The sequence below is a fragment of the Vanacampus margaritifer genome, chromosome 9, assembly GCF_051991255.1.
Source record: "Vanacampus margaritifer isolate UIUO_Vmar chromosome 9, RoL_Vmar_1.0, whole genome shotgun sequence".
NCBI lineage: Eukaryota > Metazoa > Chordata > Actinopteri > Syngnathiformes > Syngnathidae > Vanacampus > Vanacampus margaritifer.
The window spans coordinates 16517737-16544180 of NC_135440.1; the positions used below are offsets into that span (position 1 = coordinate 16517737).

At 38.6% G+C, this 26444-nt stretch overlaps 1 protein-coding gene across 2 annotated transcripts in view; it reads left to right on the forward strand.

Moving 5' to 3' along the window:
• osbpl3b (oxysterol binding protein-like 3b) overlaps positions 1 to 26444 on the forward strand; it is a 35699-nt gene that overhangs the window by 3058 nt on the left and 6197 nt on the right. Inside the window, exons 3-16 of one of the 2 annotated variants that reach the window (XM_077576515.1) lie at positions 11152 to 11292; positions 13462 to 13578; positions 15180 to 15233; positions 15401 to 15514; positions 16447 to 16611; positions 16741 to 16864; positions 17414 to 17517; positions 17744 to 17836; positions 17923 to 18079; positions 19668 to 19798; positions 21911 to 22012; positions 22814 to 22945; positions 24859 to 24952; positions 25033 to 25283. In XM_077576515.1, the coding sequence (XP_077432641.1) occupies positions 11197 to 11292; positions 13462 to 13578; positions 15180 to 15233; positions 15401 to 15514; positions 16447 to 16611; positions 16741 to 16864; positions 17414 to 17517; positions 17744 to 17836; positions 17923 to 18079; positions 19668 to 19798; positions 21911 to 22012; positions 22814 to 22945; positions 24859 to 24952; positions 25033 to 25283 (1734 nt within the window). In that variant the 5' untranslated portion in view covers positions 11152 to 11196. The remainder of the gene's footprint in view (positions 1 to 11151; positions 11293 to 13461; positions 13579 to 15179; positions 15234 to 15400; positions 15515 to 16446; positions 16612 to 16740; positions 16865 to 17413; positions 17518 to 17743; positions 17837 to 17922; positions 18080 to 19667; positions 19799 to 21910; positions 22013 to 22813; positions 22946 to 24858; positions 24953 to 25032; positions 25284 to 26444) is intronic. The other variant, XM_077576516.1, reaches the window with a different exon arrangement.

The following is a 26444-nucleotide window of genomic DNA, read 5'->3' on the forward strand; positions in this document are numbered from 1 at the left end:
TTGATGTCACCTTCTTCAGGTTTGTACACATACTCAGTCATGTGACTGATCTGTCAATAACATTGACGTCATACTGTGTTGTAAACTATATATTTTATGACCGGGTCGCATTATGTCAGTATTGAAGACAAACATTTCAGGAAGTAGTTAAATTGCACCAGCAGAGATAATCTGTTGGGATCTCATATCCATACACAGGTGTTCCCTCTTTTTGTGTCACCCTACATGAATAATTCATTAGGCTTTTTAAGTAAACAGGCAGAAGCGTTTGTTTTTTTAAGCTGCAATAGCAAAGACTTGTTTAGTGACATTTCTAAAGCGATGGAAAAACAACGATACAACAGTTATCTTACAGTTCATTGAAGTCACACTGATTATTACAGATTGTTCACAAAGTTTTATAATGCAATTTATTTCTGCATGATTGTTTCTCTGCACTCATTACAGTGACACGCTGACATTTTTTAATAGCAGCTTGCTGTGCCAGTCTGCAGCCTCCTCCAGGCATCAGAGGCAGAAGGAAGCTCAAGCACACGCACTCCACCAGAAACTCCGCATGAATTTTTTAACACGGGCTGCACTTTCAGATCTTTTTAATGTAAAAACAATCACAAATGCAAAAGGATTTGACGGAAGATCAGAATTTTCATGCTTGAATTATTCAAAGTGGTCAGCATGTATTTAAGTGGGAAGTGCTTGAATAATGTACTGCTACCCTTGTACACATTCTCGCTTTTGAACGACTACGATCGTATTCCATCAAGTTGACCACTATCAATGAATCAAATTTGTTTAAGTAACAGTAAGTAGTATACAGTAAGAGGTTTCAAACCTGTCCTTATCATGTTTGATCAATTAGTGTAGACATCATTTTAGGAACATCTCTTAGCAATGGCGGTTATGAATGCTAGCTTTGGCGTTTGACTTCATCCAGATAGCTGAATTAAAGATAATACTGCGAACTTTCCAATTTACATTTACAAATATCCTACATAATTAGTTGAAAATAACATGACTGAATAACATACTGTATGCTTTTTAAATGTTCCACATTACAAACTGCACAACAACAAACCATTTGGCATAAATGCTAATAAGAGTTAAGCTACTGAATTAGCATGCTAAAAAGCCCCTTTTGACTTACAAGGCATATTTTAGCACTAATTTGTTAGGCATGTTGTCAGAAATAAGTGCTGTGTGTAGTTTGTTTCAGGCTTGTGTGTATTTGCCATTGTATGATTTATTTATGAATGCACTTTAACGAAAGAGGAAAGCTTCGCTGACGCCGAAATACTGTCATCTTATTTCGTCAACTTGACGTCTGTCATGAATCAAGCTTATTTTCTACAGTGAGAGGCTTCACGCTCACTATTCACGACACCCTAACCTTATATGTAATCACTTGGAGAAGACATACTATTAGGAACACCTCTTTGCAATGACAGCGCTAAGTGCTAGCCAGGAGGGCTGAATTTAAGATAATACTCAGAATATTACAATCTAAAATCACACATTAGCTGCACATTTAATTTAAAATAACATACACATTGAATAATATGTAGCTTATATTTTTTTAAATGTGCTACTTACAAACTGCTTAGCTACTAAGCAAATGCTATGAAGAGATGCTTTTAGCTAATATTTAGCATGCTAAAAAATGGACTTTTAAGAGCGGAGAAGACATAATATTAGGAACAGCCCTTCGCAATGACAGCGCTAAGCGCTAGCCAGGAGGGCTGAATTTAAGATAATACTCTGAATATTACAATCTAAAATCACACATTAGCTGCACATTTAATTTAAAATAACATACACATTGAATAATATGTAGCTTATATTTTTTTTAAATGTGCTACTTACAAACTGCTTAGCTATTAAGCAAATGCTATGAAGAGATGCTTTTAGCTAATATTTAGCATGCTAAAAAATGGACTTTTAAGAGCGGAGAAGACATAATATTAGGAACAGCTCTTTGCAATGACAGCGCTAAGCGCTAGCCAGAAGGGCTGAATTTAAGATAATACTCTGAATATTACAATCTAAAATCACACATTAGCTGCACATTTAATTTAAAATAACATACACATTGAATAATATGTAGCTTATATATTTTTCAAATGTGCTACTTACAAATTGCTTAGCTATTAAGCAAATGCTATGAAGAGATGTTTTTAGCTAATATTTAGCATACTAAAAAATGGACTTTTAAGGCATTATAAGATGTACAAAAAACACAAACTAATTGAACAAATATTTTGAGGCTTCGTCTTTGTATCTGCGGCCGTCTTGTTTTCAAACTATTAAAGTGATATTCATGATTTATTCATGAATCCACTTTAAGCGAAAGAGGAAAGCTTTGTTGACACAGCTGTCAGAATTTGGGAATCAATAAAGTGCCTCCAAAAACGTGTGTTTTTCCATTGTTCCAGCACTGCATCATATTGACAGCTGTCTCCTAACACGCTGCTAGAAATGACTTACAGCAGTGTCAATATTTTTTTCACCTTTCATTATGTCTCATTCAGCAACAGGAACCTGGTCGGTGTTCTCTCTTTTCTTGGTCAACACCTCTACGTTGAAGTGACAGAAGAGGTGAACTGCAAGCCTCCATTAGTGGAGCAAGTTGAATTGTGTTGTAATCTTGCATTCGGAATGCAGCGGCTGATTGTGCAGGTTATTATTTTGCGGAGTAAGATCAGCACATTTATGTTCTTTGGTGCTCTTTTGTCAGCATGTGTTGAGAAGTTCGAACCCCTCCAAGTCTTAATGAGCTGCCGTTGAGCTATGTAGCCGTCACAGTTCCCCACACATTGAATTTATGCGGTAACATATGTGTTGTTGAGGATGTGGTTGATTAACAGGATGCCTAGTGGTGAATGTGTTTGATATTTCTGATTACGAATGAAGCATGAGTGGAATGGTGTCGTTGAAGACGTCATTTATCGCATTTCAGGTAGCAGCGTAAGTCGGTTATTTGGACCCTCTCCCTTTGAATTTGGCAGCCTTTGCCCATCTGGCCTTAAGCATATCCGTGCAGGCGTTACCATCTGTGTAGCTCTTTCTTAGAAGTTATGGTCAGGCATACTAAACGATGCTCCCGCCGTGAACAGAAGCACAGGTAGGAGCCAAATGAAAGACGCCAGGCAATAGATGGTTACAAAAAATAAAAACAACTTTATTAATAGGATAGGTTCAGTACACAGGCAATAGGTCAGAATTGGCATCCAAGCAAGGTCAATCATCAGCCATAATCTTGCTTTGAGTCGACGGCGTGAACAAAAAGATGCTGGAACTTGACGACAAGGTACAACAAAGATGACGTTACACAAGGTAATCAGGGGTAACGAGGCGCAGGTGAGGAAAGGCGCAATCAGGAGCAGATGAAAACATAACAGGGGGGAGGGGCAGAACACACAGGCATGACCGGGCATGAAAGATTCGTATCCTACCGGGCTTATATTGGATTTATGGTCATCATTAAAGTCTTTCTATTTTTGGTGTGCAGAGCAGTAGGTCACACTTGTATTTGGAACGTGTTCATATTTTGTGCCAATGTAGGCCAAAAAGTGTCTCTCCTTTAGTTTTGACAAATAGAGCAACTTTGTACACCAGGGGTGTCAAAATACGGTCCTCGAGGGCCACTAGCCTGCATGTTTTAGATGTTTACCTCCTACAACACTCCTAATTCAATTGGTCTTGACTAACCAGTATAGATTTCTGAAAAAATATTTGCCAAATTGTGACTTGTGAGGTTTCGGCCTGATGCCAGCGATATCTGCTCATTCACTGCCATAAATGCATTTAAAAAAAAGATTATCAAAAATTAGTGGCAAGAGGCGATTAAAATTTTTAATTGTAATTAATCGCATGACTTCACTAGTTAACTCACGATTAATCACAAATTTTATATCGGTTCTAAATGTACAACAAAAAATTCTAGGTTTTCATACTCTTGTTAACATAAGTGGGGGGGGGGGGAATGTTAAACTAATAGAAATAGCTCAAATGAAATTTTAACGTTTATAGCCGTCAATGGCAGTGAATGAATAAAAAATACAAATAAAAAGATAAAAATTCGGGGCATCAGGCGATTAAAGTTTTTAATCGTAATTAATCGCATGACTTCACTAGTTAACTCGCGATTATTCACAAATTTCATATCTGTTCTAAATGTACCAAAAAAAAAATAATCTGGGTTTTCATACTCTTGGAACAAAAGTGGAAAAAATGTTAAACTAATAGAAATAGTTCATATGAATTTTTGACATTTATAGCCGTCAATGGCAGTGAATGAGTTAAGGGCAAAAAAACCAACCTCTAACCTTGCAGTGTAAATCCAGCTATTTTTTTTAAAAATCCACCTAATTAGTGGAATGCTTGAGAAAATCCAGTTTATACACTGTTTATTATTATTATTTCTCACTTCTCAATTAAGATTCTAAGAGTACACTTACACAATAATGCTAAGTCAAAACACATTTTTGTTTCTTCATGTTACGTAAACAATTTCACAGATTTACAGCAATGTCAACAAGAGCCCTGTATAAACACATTGCAATAAAGTTAGAAAAAAAAAGTGCTCGTCTTTTTCGCTGATTCTTCTTCTACGCTTTCCGTTAACTCCCCCGTGGCTGCGCTACAGCGCCACTCCAGTCTTGGCATATACATTACAGCCGTTAAACGTCCTCAGCGTCTTCTTTCGGACACACGCGAGTCTCGAAATGCTTCTGTGTGTACGAGATTCGTTTGAGGAACTTTGCTTCCGTCTGGACGGGGTCTTAACTTTTTAGAGGGACGTCCCTTTTAGAAACATTGTCTTGACTTCTTCTCCCTCTGCCTTCCTTGAAAAGTCTTCTAATTGACTACAATCTCAGTAGAAGTTAGGGGTTATAGTGCTACCTGCTATAATGGGATGCTTCTGACAGCATGGGCATTTTAATGAAGTCTTTTTAAAAAGGAAATAATTGTGGACCTTTTTTTTTTCTTCTTCAATGCCCGATGTGATGATTTTCTTTCTTCCTATTTTTTTTTTCCTAAGCTCACATTGTACCATCCTAATTGCCAGTGCTCTTCACAAAACATGCTGAAAAAATATGTTAAGCTTTCACAAATCGTCTGAAATAGCTAATGAAAAGGTTATTGCCCATCTTGTTTTCCTTTGACAGTGAAAATGAGTAAAAACTTGTCGGACTGCAATTGTCGATGCTTCCCTCATATCCTTTCTATCTTGGAAACTGGCTGCTTTGGTCTGACTACGCTTTGATTGATAATCATTAAAGCTTGTATTTATTTTGACCTAAATTGAAAATGAAAAAAGAACGTTTCAATAGTTAAAAGAGTGTAATATAGATTTGCCGAATCCTCTTTCGTGTGCACTTTCATCATACTTGATTGAGGGAAAAAATTATTTTAAGACAAGAATGGTGAAAAGAGGAACTCAAAATATGTTGTGTCATGAAAAAAAACACCATAATTGCCTTAATATGCTGTTGCACTCTTCTTGGTTTTCTGTGTTGACCTCCTCTTCAGTCTTTTTTTTGCTGAGAAGTTCCTAGACCTCTAAACTTGACGATTTAAATTTTACCATTTAAAATGTGGCAGAACACTGAGGATATTAGTGCTTGAAAAGATGGGAAGGGAAATAAATAACATGGCATATTTTTTTCCCAATGTTATTGTGACTGAATCAGGCACATTTTTACTCCGGTAGGTATCAGTGCAAGAATGTTCTTAAAGACGGCGAGCTTAACCTTTCTGCTCAAGACAAGCTGGCCTTAGGCAAGTCTTGCGAGGGAAAAGTCTGGTTAAATTAAGCAAAGGCTTGTAAACTGGCGCCGATCCAGACGGATGGACGGCCATCAGCACCACAAAGAAACGTAACAACAAAAGCAGGAGCTTTGTTTTGAGGAGCGATGACCCGCCTGCGCATGCAGAGATAATGTGTTCACACAAACGCTGCGCTGCATTTATTTATGCGTTAATATCGACTGATTTAAAGTTTGAAACAACAGTACGAAGATCGCTTCAACCCAGAGAGAGATTAAAGTCTTGTGACTCGCATCCTAATGAAGCCTAAAAGCCCGTTCGGCATGTCAGCATCCCCCCTTTGGCACACTCTGGAGAGACTGTAAAGACAGAGACACATCTGCAACATGAAGTGCAGAGCGTAATAGAGGGCTTTCAGCTTTTGTCAATCTGGTTAGTGCAGACATTAGCCCATCTCAACTGAGATCATTTCCTCAGCAAGATTTGCTGAAAGGTCTCGATTAGGTTGTAAATTAAGAGAGGTTGCTTCGTGTCACGTCACGCACGGTTTTTATGAGTTGGTTCGGTGCCGACCCAATGCCAACTAGTCTCCTATAGCGCTTTAATGTTGGGAATATGAACCCCAGTTTTTTTTCCTCCCCCAACTGGTAGCTCTTGTAGAAGAAAGCTCTGACAGCTATTTTGACCTTAACTCATTCACTGCCATTGACGGCTATAGACGTCAAAAATTCATTTGAACTATTTCTATTAGTTAAACATTTTTTTTTCATTTTTGTTAACAAGAGTATGAAAACCTAGAACAAAAAATATTGTACATTTAAACCAGATATAAAATTTGTGATTAATCGTGAGTTAACTAGTTAAGTCATGCAATTAATTACAATTAAAAAAAATTAGCGCCTGCCGAGATTTTTTAATAAAAAAAGAGAAAAAATTAGGGGCGTCAGGCGAATATATATATTTTTAATTTAAACGCCTGACGAGATTAAAAAAAAGAGAAAAAATTAGGGGCGTCAGGCGATTAAATTAAAAAATGTTTTAATTTAATTTAATTTAATTTAATTTTTAATTGAATAGTGGCGTCAGACGATTAAATAAAAAAATAATTATTAGCCTGATGACCCTAATTTTTAATTATTATTTTTTTTAAATCTCGTCGGGCAATTCAATTTTTTAAAATTTAATCGCCTGACGCCCCTAATCGTTAAGATTTTTTTCTCTTTTTAAAAAAAAACTCTCGTCAGGCGATTACATTTTTTAATTGTAATTAATCACATGACTTCAACGGTTAACTCACGATTAATCACAGATTTTATATCTGTTCTAAATGTACAATATTTTTTTTTCTCTAGGTTTTCATACTCTTGTTAAAAAAAGTGGGGAAAAAAATGTTAAACTAATAGAAATAGTTCAAATGAATTTTTGACGTCTATAGCCGTCAATGGCAGCGAATGAGTTAATGAAAATCTGAGAAGTGGCCATTTTGTAGGAGATAAAAGGGAGACCCAATGGCGACAATGTGACAAACCTCTGCATCACTTGTGCAATCAATCGGAAGTGGATAAATAAATCATAGAAGTGGTACACATAAGATACGTAGAAGACACCATGTTGCTAATGGCTACATTCGGATGCTGTGAATGGGGGTCCAATCCTTGGAAGGAGGTAATGGCCCCGGTTGAAGGACGGAGGTTTCATATGACCATGCTTTTGTCCGCCCGTAGCCATTACACAGCACAAAGCTTGCAAATGCAGAGCAGGTGATGTGATTAACCTCAGTGCTGCTTCAAAGTGCTTGTCAACACACAGCAGTATCTTGCGACCATTGAAACAGAACAATGCCATCCTGGTACTATAACAAGAGTAGGCTAATTATTACATTTAGGGTGTTTCCTCCCACATATAGAACCAGAACAAAATATTTGGGTCCAAACACATCTTTCTGATTAATATTGAGTGTATGGATACTATGCAATCTAAATGAAGCAGCAAAATCCATACCTTTTTATCCATCTAAGGGGGCGGCCATTTTGCCACTTATTTGCAACTGAAAATGACATCAAAGTTGCTCAGGACAGGACCAATCACAGGTCACCTGTTTGGTCATGTGACATTCGCAAGCTAAGCCGTGATTGGTTGTTACGAGAGCCCTGAGGCACTGTGATGTCATTTCCAGTCAACAGCAAGTAGCAAAATGGCCGCCCCCCCTGAGATGGATAAAAATGGGTGGATTTTGATGCTTAATTAATAGGCTAGTTTTTTTTATGAGAGTAACGGGCTACGTTAAAAATTTAAAATGCATTTACAACCACAAATACCTACAGTCGTGGCACAAATATTATTTTTTTTACAAAATCTACTGCCTCATTTTTGATGATGGCAATTTGAATGTACTCCAGAATGTTATGCACAGTGATCAGATGAATTGAAATTATTTGCTAAGTCCGTATTTACCATTTATCGTATCATCAAGAACTTCAAGGAGAGAGAGGTTCGATTGCTGTAAGGAAGACTTCAGGGCGCCCAAGAAAGTCCAGCAAATGCCAGGACTTTTTCCTAAAGCAGATTCAGTTGTGGATTCGAGCCACACCTTTGCCATAAGGCAAAACTGATAACAAAGTGGGTCAGTGAGAAAAACATTAACATTTTGGATCCATGGCCAGGAAACTCCCCAAACCTTGATCCCATTGAGAACTTGTGGTCAACCCTCAAGAGGCGGGTGGACAAACAAAAACCGACAAATTCTGATAAACTCTAAGCATTGATTATGCAAGAATTGGCTGCCATCAGTCAGGATGTGGCCCAGAAGTTAATTGACAGTATACGAGGGCAGATTGCAGAGGTCTTGAAAAAAAGGGTCGATACTGCGAATATTGACACTTTGCATTAGGGGTGTTAGAAAAAATCGATTCGGCAATATATCGCGATATTACTGCGCGCAATTCTCGAATCGATTCGATATGCGGTCGAATCGATTTTTATGGGAATATTCAACAAAACGTCTTACTTAGAGTTAGGATTCACATTATATTAATGAAACATTAAGCCTTAATATTTTTATTTCAGTGCTGTTCAGACATGAAACAGACTGCAACCTGTTTGTTAAATGCAGTGGCTCAGTTATAAGCCTGAATTTTCAAATAAATACAGACGCTCCCCACCTTACGAACGAGTTAGGTTCCGGACGATCGTTCGTAAGGTGAATTTGTTCGTAAGTTGCTTCAGTGCTATATTTTGTATTATAATTTATGTTTAAAGCCTATATAAGTATATTGAAGGTTTATATAAGTATGTTTAAGGCTTGTACAAGTAACCTGCATTGTTTTGTACTGAAAAAAACTTTTAATAAAATGGAGAGAATACGTACAGTACTGTACTGTACTACGTATGTTAGAGAGAGAGAGCGAAAGACACACACACAGTATGTACATGTACGTAATAAGATAAATAAAATGAAGTTTAACTTACTTTTGGAAGATGTACTCGATGCTTAAGGAGATGATGGAGGAGGAGGAAGAGGAGGATTTTATATCATGAGAGATTCTTCGTCGTCGCTGGAATCGGCTTCAAAAGTTATTTCCTGCTTCATGGGGACCGGCGTTTCTTCCTCCTCCTCCTCGCCACGTTGCTCAGCCTCCAATGAGCTCTCACAGCGCCAATCGTCGGTATTAGCGGCGGAAAGAAGCACTACGCGCAATACAAAATCTAACTTACAGCAATTCTTTCCGAACATTTTTCAACATACTGTACGCGCAGAAATGTTCGTATGTACTGTTGTTCGTAACTCGAATGTTCGTAAGTAGGGGAGCGACTGTAAATAAATTTTCATACAAATCTTACTGTGTACATGTACAAGTTTACTGATTAGTATTTTCTAAATTTGAGCCCCCCAAAAAATCGCAATAATCAATTTATAGATTCGTATCGGGATTAATCGGTATTGAATCGAATCGTGACCTATGAATCGCGATACGAATCGAATCGCCAGGTACGAGGCAATTCACACCCCCTACTTTGCATACATTTCATTTCATTGTCACTAAAAGCCTTTGACGCTTGTGAAATGATTGTAATTATATTTCAGTGTATCATAGTAACTAACATCTACCAAAAAGATCTAAAAACACTGAAGCAGCAACGTTTGTCAAAAACAATACTTTGTGTCATGACTGTATATATGGAGGTTCTTACATTAATTTATGGTAAAAAACCTTTTGTTCATGTCTGCGCAAGACACCTGTTCAATATTTGCATACAGTATAGCACCGTATGTCGCTAACATCTCCTCTCGCATATGATGGCAAATACCAATGAACTAAGCCGTAGCTTGTTCCCAAATGCATTCCCAATTAACGGCCACCACTGCTCTTACAATAACAAACAGCGGCAGAATGCATAAACAGAACGCGGTTTGATGTTTTGACGTGGCGAGCCGCGCGGACACGTCCTGTTAATGAGGCTGTGTGAAGTGCGGCAGTTGACTGAATGTTGCTGTCTACTAAAAGAAGGAGCCAATTATTTTTACACTCTGGTGAAGTGATCATTTCACTTGTCTCTTAATGATGGCACATTTCACAACATTTTGACATATAGCAAATTTCCAGATGTGTTCTCGACTTCTCACATGAAGCATTTTACCCACAAAGAGAAATGTTGCTACAAGTATGTTTGTTATTAATTAATAGTGTATATGTTAAAAATTCCTTTTATTTCAACTGTCCTTTTCATATGCTTGGTCATGCGTGGTGGATCTGATCCAGAGGCCTTTTTTATGATGTAACACATTTTCTAGGGCAGTTATTGCAAGTCGGGGGTTTTCTAAGGTAAAGGAAATGTAAAATCATGAATTGACTACTGTGTAGGCATCAGTATTATTACACATGTAAATGTTTATAATGTACAGTATATATTTGTATAATCATGCACACATTTATATACTTCCATCAGTAGCCACGCTTCTCCGAGACTGCTAACGAGCACGTCATTTGAAGCCGAACTGAGACACGCCCTCGCAGCATTCAGCAAACAATTTCAAATAACATTCATGCAATGAACGCCGGGTATTTTTGGATTGATGTGATTCTTTAACGTTGAATTCCATGCACTCAGTAGGATCCATAAGGGCATATAAATGATTAAGGCCTTTACTTTTGTTTAAACTCAATTTTTATGACCAATCTTTTGTCTGTCAATTTCATTTTCAAAGCCTATCATCCTGTTATAGTTCATATTAGAAATTCAAAAACGAATCACTGCAAATAATCTAATGCATTTTTCAGTGAGACTGAGCTGAAAAGCTTTTAGAGGCCTCGACTATTAAAGCCATCTTTTTCTTCCTCCCATTCCCCTCATGACCTCGTGTCCGCTGTTTTTTGTTCTCGCCAGGCTTAAGGAATGTTGCCGGCACTCCAGCCTTAGTGTGCGGTGAAAATGGGCTCAGAGGAGCGCCCTTCAGTCATGTCGCACAAGATCTCCTCCTTGTCCCGCAGCAACAGCAGCTCCTCGTCCAAACATGACAGTCGACAGGTAAACAACACCCACTAAACGTGCGCATCTCTTTGCTTGTCGTCAGTGGCGGTCCTAGCTTGAAAAACACCCGCTATATTTTCTTTAAAATATATGGAGTTAGAAACAAGTCAGGTTCAATATTGAAATGCAGAGAGAGAGAGAATTTTATTTTATTTTTAGGATTAGATGTGAAATTATTTTAAACGTTTTGGCCTTACTTGATACAAAATCATGTATCGACGCCTTTCTTAAAATAATCGGCCAAGTCATTTTTTCCGATTTCCCGATTTTTCGGGGAAAAAATAACGTAGGCAATTATTTTAAGAGGCTGACGATACGTTGTTCTTGTACTATATCTGCAACTATGCGGTCAAAGCTTATGATGCCGAGGCCACATGAACATCATTTCTCATAAATTAGCAAGAGGCTAACAAATGAGACATTAAAGTGTTCATGAAGCAATATGATAATCAACGTTACCTAATGTTATCAACAATTTGAAGTTGGAACCCGCTTCCCCATAAAATAACAACATACTGTAGTCATCCGTTTAAAACTGTACAGCATTTTTCAAATTTACTTCTGGTGTATTTTGACAATAGAAACGGTGTCGCCTTGTGTGGCTCCACATAACGCACATGTCCAAAACCACCACTGCTTGTTATGGTTGTAAACATTTGCATCTCCTCATATCTTTGCATATAACTTCCAGTTGGTTTGCAAAACTTGAAAATCAGACTAAGTTATTGATAATAACAGCCACCTTGCATAATTAACCCTGGAGAACCCAAGAACCCTTTTCTTCTTTGGAAAATTATGAATTATACATTAAATGACTGCTATAAATTCACTGAACACCAAAATATGTTTTTTCAATTTTAACCCTTTTTTTTTTTAAATAGCTCAGAGTTGCTAATTTATCAAATATATATATATATAAAACATACTCCTAGGCATTCTGCAACATGATATGAAATAGATTAACAAAAAAACCACAATTTTACCAACTGATGGTTTGTTGAGAAGCTGGTTTTGTTTGGATTGATTTCCAGCTCAAAAAAACAGCATGTTGCCAGCCATCTTGTCACCACCACTCTGGCTCATGTAAGTGCAATATTCATCCACTAGATGGCCCCATGCAGGGGTCAGAAGTGGCACTCTGGACTTTTGAAGTTACATTTGTAAAAAAGAAAAAAGGTATTTTTTATTAGAGTAGCAAAATTTATAGGGGCCAAATTTGACCCCGTGGGTTCTCCAGGGTTAAAATAAACGAAATGACTCAAAATAAGACACAAATCTCTACAGTGTTATGTTTTTCTTCATGTATACACTTTCACTTTTATATGTGCCATAATGCAAATAAAATTGTTCAACTTTTCTTTGCCCTGCCACAAATAATCTTTTGTATTGATATGCAGACCACAATTAACAGCTTGGCAAAGGTCTGCACTTCAACAAAGTCCTATTTTTTTTATTGCCCCGTCGTACGAAATAATATTGAACATTTCTATCAAATCCGAGCACCCTCACACGCCTCCTCCACTAACTACTGAAGCTATTGACACCACAGTTGTGGTTACTACAAGTGTTGTGTCATTCATTTTTCATGAGCCACAAAAGTCCATTTGTAAATAAAAGTAAGCGATTGTTACTGCTGCGGTGCCCGCAGGTCACACAACCAACAAGACTGCTGCTATAAAGGCAGATTTTGGGCTCCACATACAAACCAAGCTATTTAAGCTGATTTTTCGGCAATTCTGGATGAAAACGATACGTGTAACATGGCATATTGTCTTGCCCTGTACGTCACTGCTGCCGCCTTCTGAGTGTGTTTCGACCTTCACAACAAGTGTCCAGACTGTCAGACAAGACAGTATGTCCAATGACTCACAGTGTAACAGTGTCACTGGGGGATGTGACGAACCCTCGGATGAGAAGAAAGATCCAAGGCTCTTGATTTAATTGTACTCCTTTATTGATTATGAGGCTTTCTTTTAAGCGGACCCGCACCCACAAATCACATCCTCTCTTTCGGATGACATTTGTTCTGAACTCTGTACACTGGAACTGTTATTTTTCAAAAGAAGGCTACCAGCGAACCAACTAAGCCTCGACAAGGATATAATGTGTTGTTGATTTAGTACTATGTCTTTCATTTCCAATAAATTGTCATCATTTAACCCGCAGGACAGCTGGGAAATTGTGGAAGGTCTACGTGGGAGCTTCAGCAGTGTGGTGGAACCGCAGAAACAGGAAAGCTATATGCTAAAGAAAAGAAAATGGCCCCTGAAGGGCTGGCATAAGGTATGCTGCCTCATGTCTCCCTTTCACTTTTGTTTCCCCGTTCCATAGGCCGAAAGTTTCCGAGGCAAAATTAGCATTAGCATTAGCATTAAACCCATTGAATAGCAAAACCATCATCCAACAAAAGAAAGAAGAAGAAGAACTTCTGCGACTATCCCAACAAGATTCGCTGCGCTCACAACACCTACTGTGGATAGTGAACAGCTCTATGCTAGCCTACTGAGATTTGTCGCAGCCGCTAGCTAGCAACAAGCTTTGACTGGCTACTAGTCCGGCGTTGCAAAGGCAGTAATCATCGCCTCCATGATGGCGAATAAGCTACATTTCCGGCAAGTGTCATTGTCATGAAGGGCTGATGACAAAAGACGGAGGAGCCATGCATGCTAATTGCTAAGCAAACCTAAGATTGATCGAGTAGACTTCTCACAGGAGTTTGGCTGGTGTGCCGCGGGAAGTTATCTATTTTGGTTAACTGATCTGAAAATGACTACAAATAATTAGGGGTGTCAGGCGATTAAAAAATTGTAATCGTAATGAATCGCAAATTTCAGATCTGTTCTAAATGTACAATAAAATATTTTTTTCTAAGTTTCATATTCTTGCTAACATAAAAGGGGGAAAAATAGGTTAAAATAATATAAATAGGGCCACATCTTTTAGTCATTGTTACAGTAATTTTGTAATAATTCAAAAAATTGAGTTAGTTATAAAGATGTACTGTACTGTAAAAACGGGTGTGATATTGATTTGTGTTGAGGTTAAATGGCATAATTAGATTTGTAAGATAATGGTGGCAACTATCTAATCTTTAACTTGAAGTAACTTATGAAATTGTACATTTTTTTTTAAATTTGTAAAACAGTCTCCACAAAATATATGCATTATTATTAAATGTATTACTGCTAAATTTTGTCGTGGATTCTTCTGCGTTGCGACTGGAATTCCCCCGGTACGGGCTTTCCAAGGTCATTAATTGTGCGTTAAAAAAATTGGTGGTGTTAAATGAACTTTGAATGAACTCAAAATGAACGCACTCATTTTGACACCCCTACAAATAACATATATTTGTTCATCTAATTTAATTGGATCTATGCCAACAACAACATATAGTGAGTGGCTTAATAAATAAATGCTCCTTCGTTCGGAGGCAGAATGTATATAATGATCCTATGTATTTCATTATACGTTTTGTATCATTTGTGTTGTGGCAGCAAGATTTGTTTTCTCATTTAAAATATGTGCTTTGGCTCACTAAAGATTGGGAAACACACACTGTTTATGTAGTCGATGATTCCCCCCCATTGCGGAGCGGCATGTGGCATGTCGATGCTCCACATGCAAGTCAAGCCGGCTCGTCCATGCATCGGCTGATGATGGCCTGCCGGTTAATATGTCTATATATGTTTAGTATTGACATTTTGTTTTCGTACTCTCAACAGTCACATGTGCAGGAAGCGCTTCAGCACTAGTCGCTGGTACAAAGAGGGTCAATGTGGAGTAATGTGGAGTAACTGGATAGGGGGGATAGTAATGATGACAAATGACAACAGCCTGAGATGTGACCAACTAATCAGGCTGTATCTATACTTGCTCCCCTGTAGAGATACTTTTCCCTGGACAAGGGCATCCTGAAGTATGGCAAGTGCAGCGCTGATGTGAGTGCCTACTGGCTACAAATGACGTGGCCTTGCCTGTTACAGCATGTGGTCTTCTCCCAGTCTCTTCTTGTGTTGCCTACTAGACCAACAACAGGCAATTCATTTATTATGGATTTTTAAATTTGCGATCCAGTGTGTTCATAGCGTAATGTGTTGACTTGCAGATTGAGAAGGGGAAGCTTCATGGCTGCATTGATGTGGGGCTCTCCGTCATGGCCATTAAGAAGAAAGCCAAGTGCATCGATCTGGATGCTGAGGAGAACATCTATCACCTGAAGGTAAACCAAAAGGCTAGTCAACAGACTGATGTATAGGAAATGAGGTTTAAAAAAAACAAAACATGCACCATTCTAATTATTTTTCCCTTGCAGGTCAACTTTTAACTCATTCACTGCCATTGACGGCTATAGACGTCAAAAATGCATTTGATCTATTTCTATTAGTTTAACATTCTTTTCCACTTTTGTTAACAAGAGTATGAAAACCTAGAGGAAAAAAATATTGTACATTTAGACCAGATATAAAATTTGTGATTAATCGTGAGTTAACCATTGAAGTCATGCGATTAATTACAATAAAAAAATGTAATCGCCTGACGAGATTTTTTTTTTTAAAAAGAGAAAAAAATCTTAAAAATTAGGGGCATCGGGCTATTAACTTTATTTTTTTTAATTTAATCGCCTGACACTCCTATTAAATTAATAATTTAATTACATTTAATTTAATTTAAAAAAAAAAATTTGAGTTAACTATTGAAGTCATGCGATTAGTTACAATTTAAAAAAAATAATCGCCTGACGACCTAATTTTTTAATAATCTTTTCTTTTCTTTTTTTTAAATAATCTTTTTTCAAAAAGAAAAAAGAAAAGAAAAAAAATTCAAAAAAAAGAAAAGATTATTAAAAATTAGGGCGTCAGGTGATTGTAATTAATCGCATGACTTCAATAGTTAACTCGTGATTAATCACAATTTTTATATCTGGTCTAAATGTACAATAATTTTTTTCCTAGGTTTTCATACTCTTGTTAACAAAAACAGAAATTGTTCAAATGAATTTTTGACGTCTATAGCCGTCAATGGCAGTGAATGAGTTAAATGAATCAAGGGTGACCTTGTGTTGTGTGTGTGCGCGTGGCCCACAATGCCTGTTTGCGCCTGTCACCTCACTTGTCCTTGTGCGGATGTCTTGTTGTCTTGTGCGCCGTGCAGATCAAGTCACAGGAGCTGTTTGATGAATGGGTGTCCAAGCTACGTCACCACCGGCTCTATCGGCAAAATGAGATTGCCATGTGTCCCAACGACAAGTCCTTCCACTTCCCACACTACCCCTCCCCCACATCCCCCAGCTTTGCTGATAGCGCCCCTATTAGAAAGGTATTTCTACCTGGATGAATCATGACTGCCCCCCCCCCCCTTCCTTAGGTTAAACTCTTAACATTTGAGAAGAGTGACTAGGGATTATTGTTATTGAGCTGACCTTTTCTTTGTGTTTCTTTTGTGCAGTGCGTGCCCGCACGCAGGCAGTCGACAGCGCATTCTTCGGGAGCTTTCCCTTTCAGCTGCAACAGCCAAGCCAAGGTAACAGCCTGGCTGCAGTCCTCCGACGACATGGACAAGTGCTCCAAAGGTGAACGCGCACAGCTGCTCGTTGGCAAGCCTCATCATCACAGCACCAAAAATACTGATTGATTCATCATGTAATTACAGTCTGATGTAAAAAGCAAGTATCTCCAATGACATAATATGTATCGCAAATATCACAACTCTAGTTCAATTTTCTCTCATGGCGCTCATTTTGAAACTTTGCCACCAAATTAGTAGACTCTCAATTGTCAACAGGTTTGAATGTCCCTGCCATTGACTGGCAACCAGTCCAGGGTGTACCCAGCCGGCCTCTTGCCTAAATTCATTTTAAACCTAATTGTTATGATCCGTACAGAATGAATGGATGGATGTTGCCAATTCGTATGTTATAGCGTTTGAATGTATGCTTTTGCAGCAACAGCGCCCTCTGCTGCTTCAAGTAGTCATTACAGGAGTGTAATTTATCAATAGCTGAATTTGAATCCATTTCCAAGTCTGTAAATATACATACTGAACAGCTTCATCTTATAGAAAGAATGAAAACTGTACTTCCAAAGTCAAACATGTTTATTATTTGTCCTCCTCTCACTAGACTTGTCAGTTTGTGAGGCGTACCTACTAGAGCTGAGCCACCTTCTTCAGAGCATGGAGGTCCTCCATCGTACCTATTCCGCACCCTCTATCCAGGCTCTTCAGGTACTTTATTGCTTATCATTATGAAATAACAGTTAGTTTGTCTCTGCATTTGAAGCACCTGCATAACAAAACTGCACAATTTGCTGCAAATTCTCCAGTCTCTGCTTTTGTTGCAGTCAATTCTGCTGCTATATATAGAACTTTCCAAATCTATTTTATTTCATTTGTCTATGATGAAAGCTCTTTTGTTAGAAGGGTAATATGCATCCGCTGTTATGATCGCTAGACGTCGACATTTGACAGCCCGAAGAAGGAAAAGAGGCTTCAGAGAAAATGGCGCACAAAGAACTACAACAAAGACATGAAAACAACCCTGCAGGTATGTTGACACAAAAAGCTCCACTTTTTAATGTCTCTTAAGAAAAAATCAGTTGGATAATCTCTGCTGCTTTTGTTCCACTGCAGGTCCCCAGCTGCATCTCTGGTTCCGTCCGCCTCCATTCCTCGAACCCCAACCTGTCCACTGCCGCGCTGGCCAATGACAAGGCCGACCCGGAGTCTCTGGATTCTGCTTTTGATGTGGCTAAGCTGCAGGAGGACTTCTGTCGTGTTGCCACTAACCGTAAGTCACACCTGGCAAGGGGGCTTCTTTTAATTAACAACTGGATTATCACACAAACAGCACTGGCCAATTCAATTTCAGAGTGGCTGTTACAGTGTTCGCATTTTCGCACTCTCACAATATCGTGTTTATTTGAAGCAATAATTTTTATGGGTTTTACAATATGCTAACTGTAATGCCATGGACTTTTCAGCTCCTTAAAAACGTATGTGTCATATTTGAATTTCACACAGTTAGGCTACCTTTCAGCACCTTATTAAGAAACTGATGGCTGAACATGACAACTGCAAGTACAAAATGTATTCTTAACATTGACCTCTGTAACAACGAAATGTTGTAATTGTAACCCGAGGAACCGCGAGTCACTTTTTATGTCCTGACCCACTAGTTGAGAATCCCTGCTCTAGCATGACAGTTAAGAGTTAGTTAAAGGATTGCCTAAATGGTTAATGGTTTTATAATGGTGGCAATTTAGCCTTGGAATGGATTTCTCCTGTTTTCATGATTTCCTTTGGGAACATTTAATCAATCAAATTGGAGGTCCACTAGTGTCTTTAAATAGATAAACAGTGAAATGAAAGTCATCAGGTTGCTATTCCATTTAGGCCCAATTGATGCTGTGGCTGCTGAAGCTGTTTTGAAGTTACAAACGGCGCACATTGAGCTAGTCTCAATATGTCAAGGCCTGCTCAGAAACCTGATGACAGCACAACATTTATGAGTGAATCTTACCCTGAGTAACTATAGCCATATACTGAAGTTAGCTGTCGCCATCTTAGCTGCTCCATTCCTTCAGGTGTCTGAGTGGCACTGTTTGGCTTTCGCCCTTAGCGCTAGCTAGCTAGCTCCCTAGCAGGTAAACGAGCGCCCGGGGAGCTAGCTAGGAAGCTCGCTAGCTACCACCTGGGGCTAAAGTCAAACTGTGGCAGGGTTTTTACTTTTCTGGAACTGAATTTGCCACCTCTGTTTTGAACATAGATGAATTGTTTCTGAATGGTTACGTCACGTGTCAAATCTTGAACAGATTTGGAGAAGCAAGCTGTCTTGATTTAAGGGATTTGATATATATATATATATAATTTCGCAACAGATTTGGAGAAGCAAGCTGTCTTGATTTAAGGGATTAGATTACATTTATATATATATATATATATATATATATATATATATAATATCTCACAACATTAGCCAAGTGAATGCGTTGTTGTGCTAGCATAAAAGCCTGAGCCAGAAAATGGAACTAAGTCATAACCTGAGGACCCCCTGTACTCTATCGCTCAGAAATTTTGTACGATCATAATAGCATTTATAAAGCAACAAGTCTAATGGATTTTGCACGTTATTATGTCTCACATCATGGTGCAAAGAGACACAGCTCAGTCTGGCTGTTAAATCAATCATCAAATGTTTCCCCTAGCTGCTACTAAGTGAAGTTTCTGTTTGCTCTTGCAGGAAATATTTTTGTAATTAGAAAAGTGCCCCCTTTGGGTCTTATTATTCTTGTGTCAGAGTAGCACTCATGCTAAGTCTTTGTTGTCGTGAAAGGGCTTCCAAATTGCAATCGCATCTTGTTTTCTCCTCTCTTCAGTGCACACCACTATGAAGTCAGCCCTGAGTTCACTCACGTCAGAGAGGGAGAGATTAAAACAATGCGTGGACCAAGACACCTGTCCCCCAACCTCCCCGCAAGTGGTGGGTTTGAAGAACGCGCTGACAACGGTATGTGGGCTCTGTTAGCGCACACTCACAGTAGACACACTCAAGTCTCCTTGAGGGCTTACCAGCGGAGGGGCACCCGCCCACCTGGCTGAGACTTGAGTCACCAGTGTTTCTCACTCAAACTTCCCCCCTCTTTTTCTAAAGTTAACATTGATCGTCAAACTGACACAGTGGAACTTCTGAGCCTTTTGACTGTCTGTTCGTTCCTAATGACTCAGTCCACGTACGTGACCACACAGCGTGGCAATAATGGCCCAGTGATGTCTTCTATTGTACATTGTGGGCTCCCTTGGCTTCCTGTCTCCAATGATAACATTCCAAAATTATTGTAATACTCTGTACGACATCATGAATTTAACTAGAACAGCACTCAGTAGAGCACTTCGTGGATAATTACCTTCTGCTTGGGTATCAATTTTGTCATTTAGATTAATTTATTATTCACTGCAAATTGATGGGAAACACCAAACATTATTGCCAACATTAGAAGATCATAAACAGATGTTTGTTCATCTGTTCGTCAGTTGCTACTTCCTGGTTCACATGGGATGATGTAACACGGAATTGAGTCCTTCCTGTAGCACACCGGGGCCCAGTACTTCAAACATAATCCACGAGGATTAAACCTGGTGGATTAGACACAATTTCTTGAAAAATCTAATCCAGATTAGGAAATCCAATCCTGCCTTCAATCCAGATTTGAGCCTGTGTTGGGTATTTCAAAACCTCAGTCTCAAATCTAGATCAGTTTGATCCTGAAAAATAGCATTGAATTAATCCCACCTCGGGGTTGGATTAGACTGTGATCCCATGTATTAGTTTCACACATACTCATCAATAAATATCTCTTGCATTTCCCGGAATTAATAGTGTTAAGAGATATTCTTAATAAATTAAACCTCTTTATGTACTTTTTAAAAAAAAACACAGCACCAAAAAAAATAATTGATATATACTTGAAAATATACTCATTTTATTAAATTAATTAATTAATAATTATGATTGAAATTAACATTGCACTTTCCCTGGGCAACTGTAATGTCATTTTCATTGGACAGCAAGTGGCAAAATGGCCGCCCCTTTCGGCATTTGCTATATTGATTTAGCAAAACCTTGAGGACACACTTTTTGTCCTCTTGTCAGTGATCCTACGGGTGGAATGGATTTGGAAATCCCGATCCAAGAGGTTCAGGATTGTTCTGATCCAATTAAAATACCGGGATAGAAAATCCTAATCCGTGGATCAGGAAAATGGAATTTGGAAATCTGGATCAATTTAATCTGGATTTTAATTTTTGAAATTTTGGGCTCTGGTGATCTGCATTGTAACCACAACTATCCCTTGCTGCCTCTATGCCCATAGTATGGCAAAAACTGAAAACAAATGCAGGCATTAATAATCCACAAAGAACATAATCTCCATAGTAAACCATAAAAGTTAATGACCTCAAAAATGTTTCTTATTGTGTTTAATCCAAATGTTTTTCTGTTTCCAAGACGTTCAAGGAAGTGAAAGAAGCACTGGTCATAACACACTTTCCCCCCCCATTTTCAATTCCGGTCTCAGCGGAGACTGCGACATTTCTGGGTCGTGTTGACGTCTCATGACTTGACGATTGTACAGGAAGTCTTAAATTGAATTGGCGCAGTGCTCAAGTGTTATCTGATGTGTTTCCAGTTTCACCTAAAATGTGTTGTCAATCTTCTCAGAATCATTTCACGGTATTATGGATTGCAGGGAGTGTAATCGCTAAATGCTATGTATGCACTTAAGCAATAGATCATTTTATTGCACACTCTACTCCATTACTGTGAGAACCTAGCCTAATGAAAATCATTACATACAGTTGATTATTATATTTAGAATACTCTCTTAATATATAATATATCCCCCCCCCTTGACCAGTGCAGGTAGAAGTGGCCATTTGTAGCGTTGTGCGCCGTTGTGGGCAGGAACACAGCCGACTCCCAGCCAATCAAATCCGCTCCCCTCATTCCCTTTAAATTCAGTGCAGAGAAAGTCTAAATGAATTGTTAGGAAGAATATTTAAAATCAAATTACAGGGGTGTGTGTGTGTTGAAATCACGTGTACACTGGTTGTTATTTTTCAGGCTTTAGCCCAGAACTCAGAGCTGCGCGAGCGCCTCTGCAAGATTCACGCAGAGTCTCACATCGTAGACGCCACACTACTCAATCTCACTGCCCCCGCGCAGGTGGGTGTGTGGGAATGCAGCCACTCCCCGTTCCCGCCACCCGCATGATGATTATTCTGATTATTCCGATGATTACTTCCCTCCTTGTTTGCCTCCCACATCCTGAATGAGCTGTCATTTCTTTCATTCTCACCCGCACGCAGCCACGTCGCTCTCCTCTCGCCCCCTCACTAATGACGATTAGACGTCATTAAAAAAAAAGAAAGAAAGAAAGAAGAGGAACACATTGTGGGTCTCGGCATTGTGAATCATTTGCATGCAGCCATGTGTTTAGTGTGATCAAACGACGGGATGGCTTTTGGTTCATCTGCTAATCTGATTTACGGTCCAAAGAGTGTTAGCGGATCATGCTAATTGCGTCCCAGGAAATGTGTTCGATACACACGGGGCATCCTATGAGATTATCTATTGGAAAAGTAACAAAATGGCCCCCTCTAACAAATTATATAATTGCATGATAACCAGCTCCTAAAATGGGATTCATCAATATAGTGGTTGTCTTTTCCTGCTGTTCATACATGGAACAAAAGAGAGATACACAAAAATTCCACTGTTAGCAGATGTATAGCCGAATATTAAACACATAAGTGCTGTGGTGTGCCTCATCATCTCAGTGGTTCATTAGTGTTATCAAGCTTCTAATACTGATTATGTGCACCCACCATAGAGCCATAATCAACATAATGTGATTATACCGTGCTGTGGCAAAGACTGCCCCCCCCCCCCCCACAACCCGGTCCTGAGTATGCAAAGAGCACTTTTGTTTTTTGTATTGCTACATGTGGATGTTGTGTCTCCTAGAAACAGGAAGAGTCCCCGTCCGAATCCCGTTCTTTGGTGCATCAAGAATCGAACGAAAGCAGAGCCGAGTCGCTGTCTGAGTTCTTCGACGCACAAGAAGTTCTGTTGTCTAATAGTTCCTCTGAAAATGAAGTAAGTGAAGGGAAATTCAAATGTTTGTGTCGCTTAAACAATAACAACAATAAATGTCTGGTGTAAACTTCTGACTACTAAATGATTCATACTCTTATTGTGATTGACATTGATTTTTGTTTTTTATTTATTGAATGGAGCTAGAAATGACACAAGAACGTGGCAATGGAACTGAGTAAGAACGTGCGTAAAGAAATATATTAGCAAAGTAGGTAAGTAGGGTTTTTAGGTTATAAATGTCAAGTTTCAAAGTAGGGTTTTTTTAAATTTATTTTTTACCTAGGGTCTTCAAGTAGCTTTTGAGTTTCAAAATGAGGGTTAGGGTTTCAAAACAGGGTTTTGAAGTAATGTTTTAATTTATGGATAGGGATTCAAAATAGGGGTTCTTAAGTATGGTTAGGTTGTCAAAGTAAGGTTTTAAAGTTGGATCAGGGTTTCAAATTAAGGTTTCAAAGTATGGTTACGTTTTCAAAGTGGGTTTCAAAGGAAAGTTGGGGTTTAAAAGTAGGGTTTCAAAGTGGGGATTTAAAGTAGGGTTAGGGTTTCGAAAGGAGGGTTAGGGTTTCTAAACAGAGTTTTGAAGTAATGTTTTAATTTATGGATAGGGATTCAAAATAGGGGTTACAAAGTATGGTCAGGGTTTCAAATTTAGGTTTTCAAAGTATGGTTATGGTTTCAAAGGAAAGTTGGGGTTTAAAAGTAGGGTTTCAAAGTGGGGATTTAAAGTAGGGTTAGGGTTTCAAATTAAAATTAATGTTTTATAGTAGGTTTCTAAGTAGGGTTAGGGTTTCAACATAGCCTCTTTTTTTTTGCTGATTTTTGCCAATTGTTTTTATTGTATACATTCACTTCATAAGACGCCCCCCCCCCCCAAAAAAAAAAAAAATGCTGATTTGTTGTCGTGCATGGGAGTTATTTCACTGAGGAAGGAATGCTTCTTCTTTTTATACCATAGCAGGAAATCGTCAGTTAGAAATTCACCCTGAACAGGCCTGCTAGCTCACTGTGTCTGATTAGAATGCTCTCAAATGTGTTAGGAATTACCGGCATCCTTGAAATTGGTGCAAAACACCATGTAAGGATTGTCCAATAAGATCGACATGTGATTTTTTTGTAAGACAAATATTTCTCATTAGCATCTCCAGCACCTTTTCTTGCACTCATTTCCAGCTAGAATCTACCTATTCAACAAATAAAAAATCCCTTCAACTAAAATAATAATAATAATAATAATTTAGTAGTGTCTGCCTTCAACTGTAGATATATAGTTGCTTTATGGCATATTTGTTGACAATATGACAATTAAGACACAAATTGTTAATGTACCATAAGAAAATGAGTGCTAAAGAAAACAAACGCATTGAACACTATAAACTTTCTGTTTGAGTCATTTATACGAGTAATTGTAGTTTTAATGAAATTGCTTACAGATGTCCAATAAAAACTAGTGACATGAATCCATGGAGTACTTAAACAAGATTCAGCCTGGAGCTGCATCGGGCTGTCGAATGAAATTACACTTCAATTGTCTACTTTAAAACACAATCTGTTATCTTGTTAAACGTATTTTGACGGTTTGCTGTCACGTGGGGACACATTTGGAATTCGTGCTGTAGGCTTCTTGGAGCCTTTTTCATTTCATTGACATGAAATAAGGCTGCACTCTTGACTGTATTTGATTCTTTTTTTCCCCCCTCCTCGTTACTTTATTGTCATGTGGCTGGTCAGAGAGCAGCATGAGCGGAGGTGGTGTAACAATGGAAGTTAATTACTTTCATCTAAAAATACAGCTGTATCGTCGCTCCTAAGGGAGATCATCTCCAAATAATGTGACAGCATCTTGAAAGAAACCAACCCTGTCTTCATATTCCTCCCTTTGCTAAAAGTTTTTATTTATTTATTTATTTTTTTAGGTATCAGAAGATGACTCGTACATCAGCGACGTTAGTGACAACAATTCCATGGACAACTTTAACAATGAGACAGAAAATGGCAGACAAAATCCCGGTAACCTAATGAAAGAAAATGCTTAAACACACCAACCATGCTCTAAAAAATATAACAATGAATGTTTTTGGCTTTGTCAGGTTGTTTGTCAGGAGAGAGCGGCGCCGTCCTCTGCCGGCGTCGATCGCGTCTGTCCTCGCCGAGCCCCAGCAGCAGCACCATCAGCCTGTGGAACATCCTCAGGAACAACATCGGCAAAGACCTGTCCAAAGTGGCCATGCCGGTGCATCTCAACGAGCCGCTCAACACCCTGCAGAGGCTGTGCGAGGAGCTGGAGTACAGCGAGCTGCTCGATCAGGCCGCCAGCACGCACGATCCGTTTGAGCGCATGGTGAGAGGACGGCTTTTAATACGACAATTATAGCGCTGATTACTGTGCTGCCTATTTCTGGCGGTTGTTTATTTAGGGCAGGGGGGCGTACGACCCACGGCTCCATGGCAACTTGTGACTCTTTCGTCAAATCATGAGGATTATATTTCAGTTGAAATTAGTTCTATTGTTTTTTTAAATGTATTTGAAGATTTTTTTTTTTGTTGTTGCTCAAAGTATGTGTGACTCCTGATGCTAAGATTTATGGAGCAAGTCAACATTCAGTAGGCAAAAAAAAAGCAAAGATTAGTCTATCTACTCTTCAGAAAAGCAAATCCAAAGGTGGTCTAGAGGCACCAAATTTTATGTACTACTATATAGCTAACCAGCTACAATATATCGTTCTATGGGCACAACCCAACAGAGACACTAACTGTTGGTTGGAACTAGAACAGAAGGATTGTAATAACCTCAGACTTCGAGATTTACTCTTTATTACAACATCGATTAAGCGTCATAATTGTTTTAAAAACCCAATGATTTCCGCCACTGTGACTGCCTGGTGGAAGGCACTAGAATTGACAAAAGCCCAAGTGGAGCCCTGGGGACTTTCTCCCCTATGGCATAACCCCGACTTTCAACTTAACAACCAACCGTTTCATTTAGCTGTGTGGGAGCAGAAAGGAATTACACATCTCCACCATCTCTTCTCAGATAATATGTTTATATCATATACATCCTTGCTCCAAAAATACAATATAAAAAACGGAATTTTTTTACATTATCTACAAGTTAAAAATATGATAAAGAAAAAAATTCCAACACTTCGGGGCACGCTCCAACCGCCTGTTTTAGCTAAAGATATTAACAAGCTTTCTCCGACAACAACAAAAAAACTTTCAAAAATATGTTACTTTCATATACTAATAAAATGTCTTTACCCATCTCGAAATGGGAGACAGACTTGTCTATAGCACCGGAACCTGACTTTTGGATTCAAGTTTGTGAAAACGCATTTAAAATGACAAAACACACAAATTTACAACTTATCCAATATAAAATTATTCACAGAACATACATTACTCAATATATGATGAAGAAAATGGGACTCTCAGACTCCGACATTTGTCTCCAATGCTTACAAAACACTACAGACACTTATGTTCATGCTTTATGGTTATG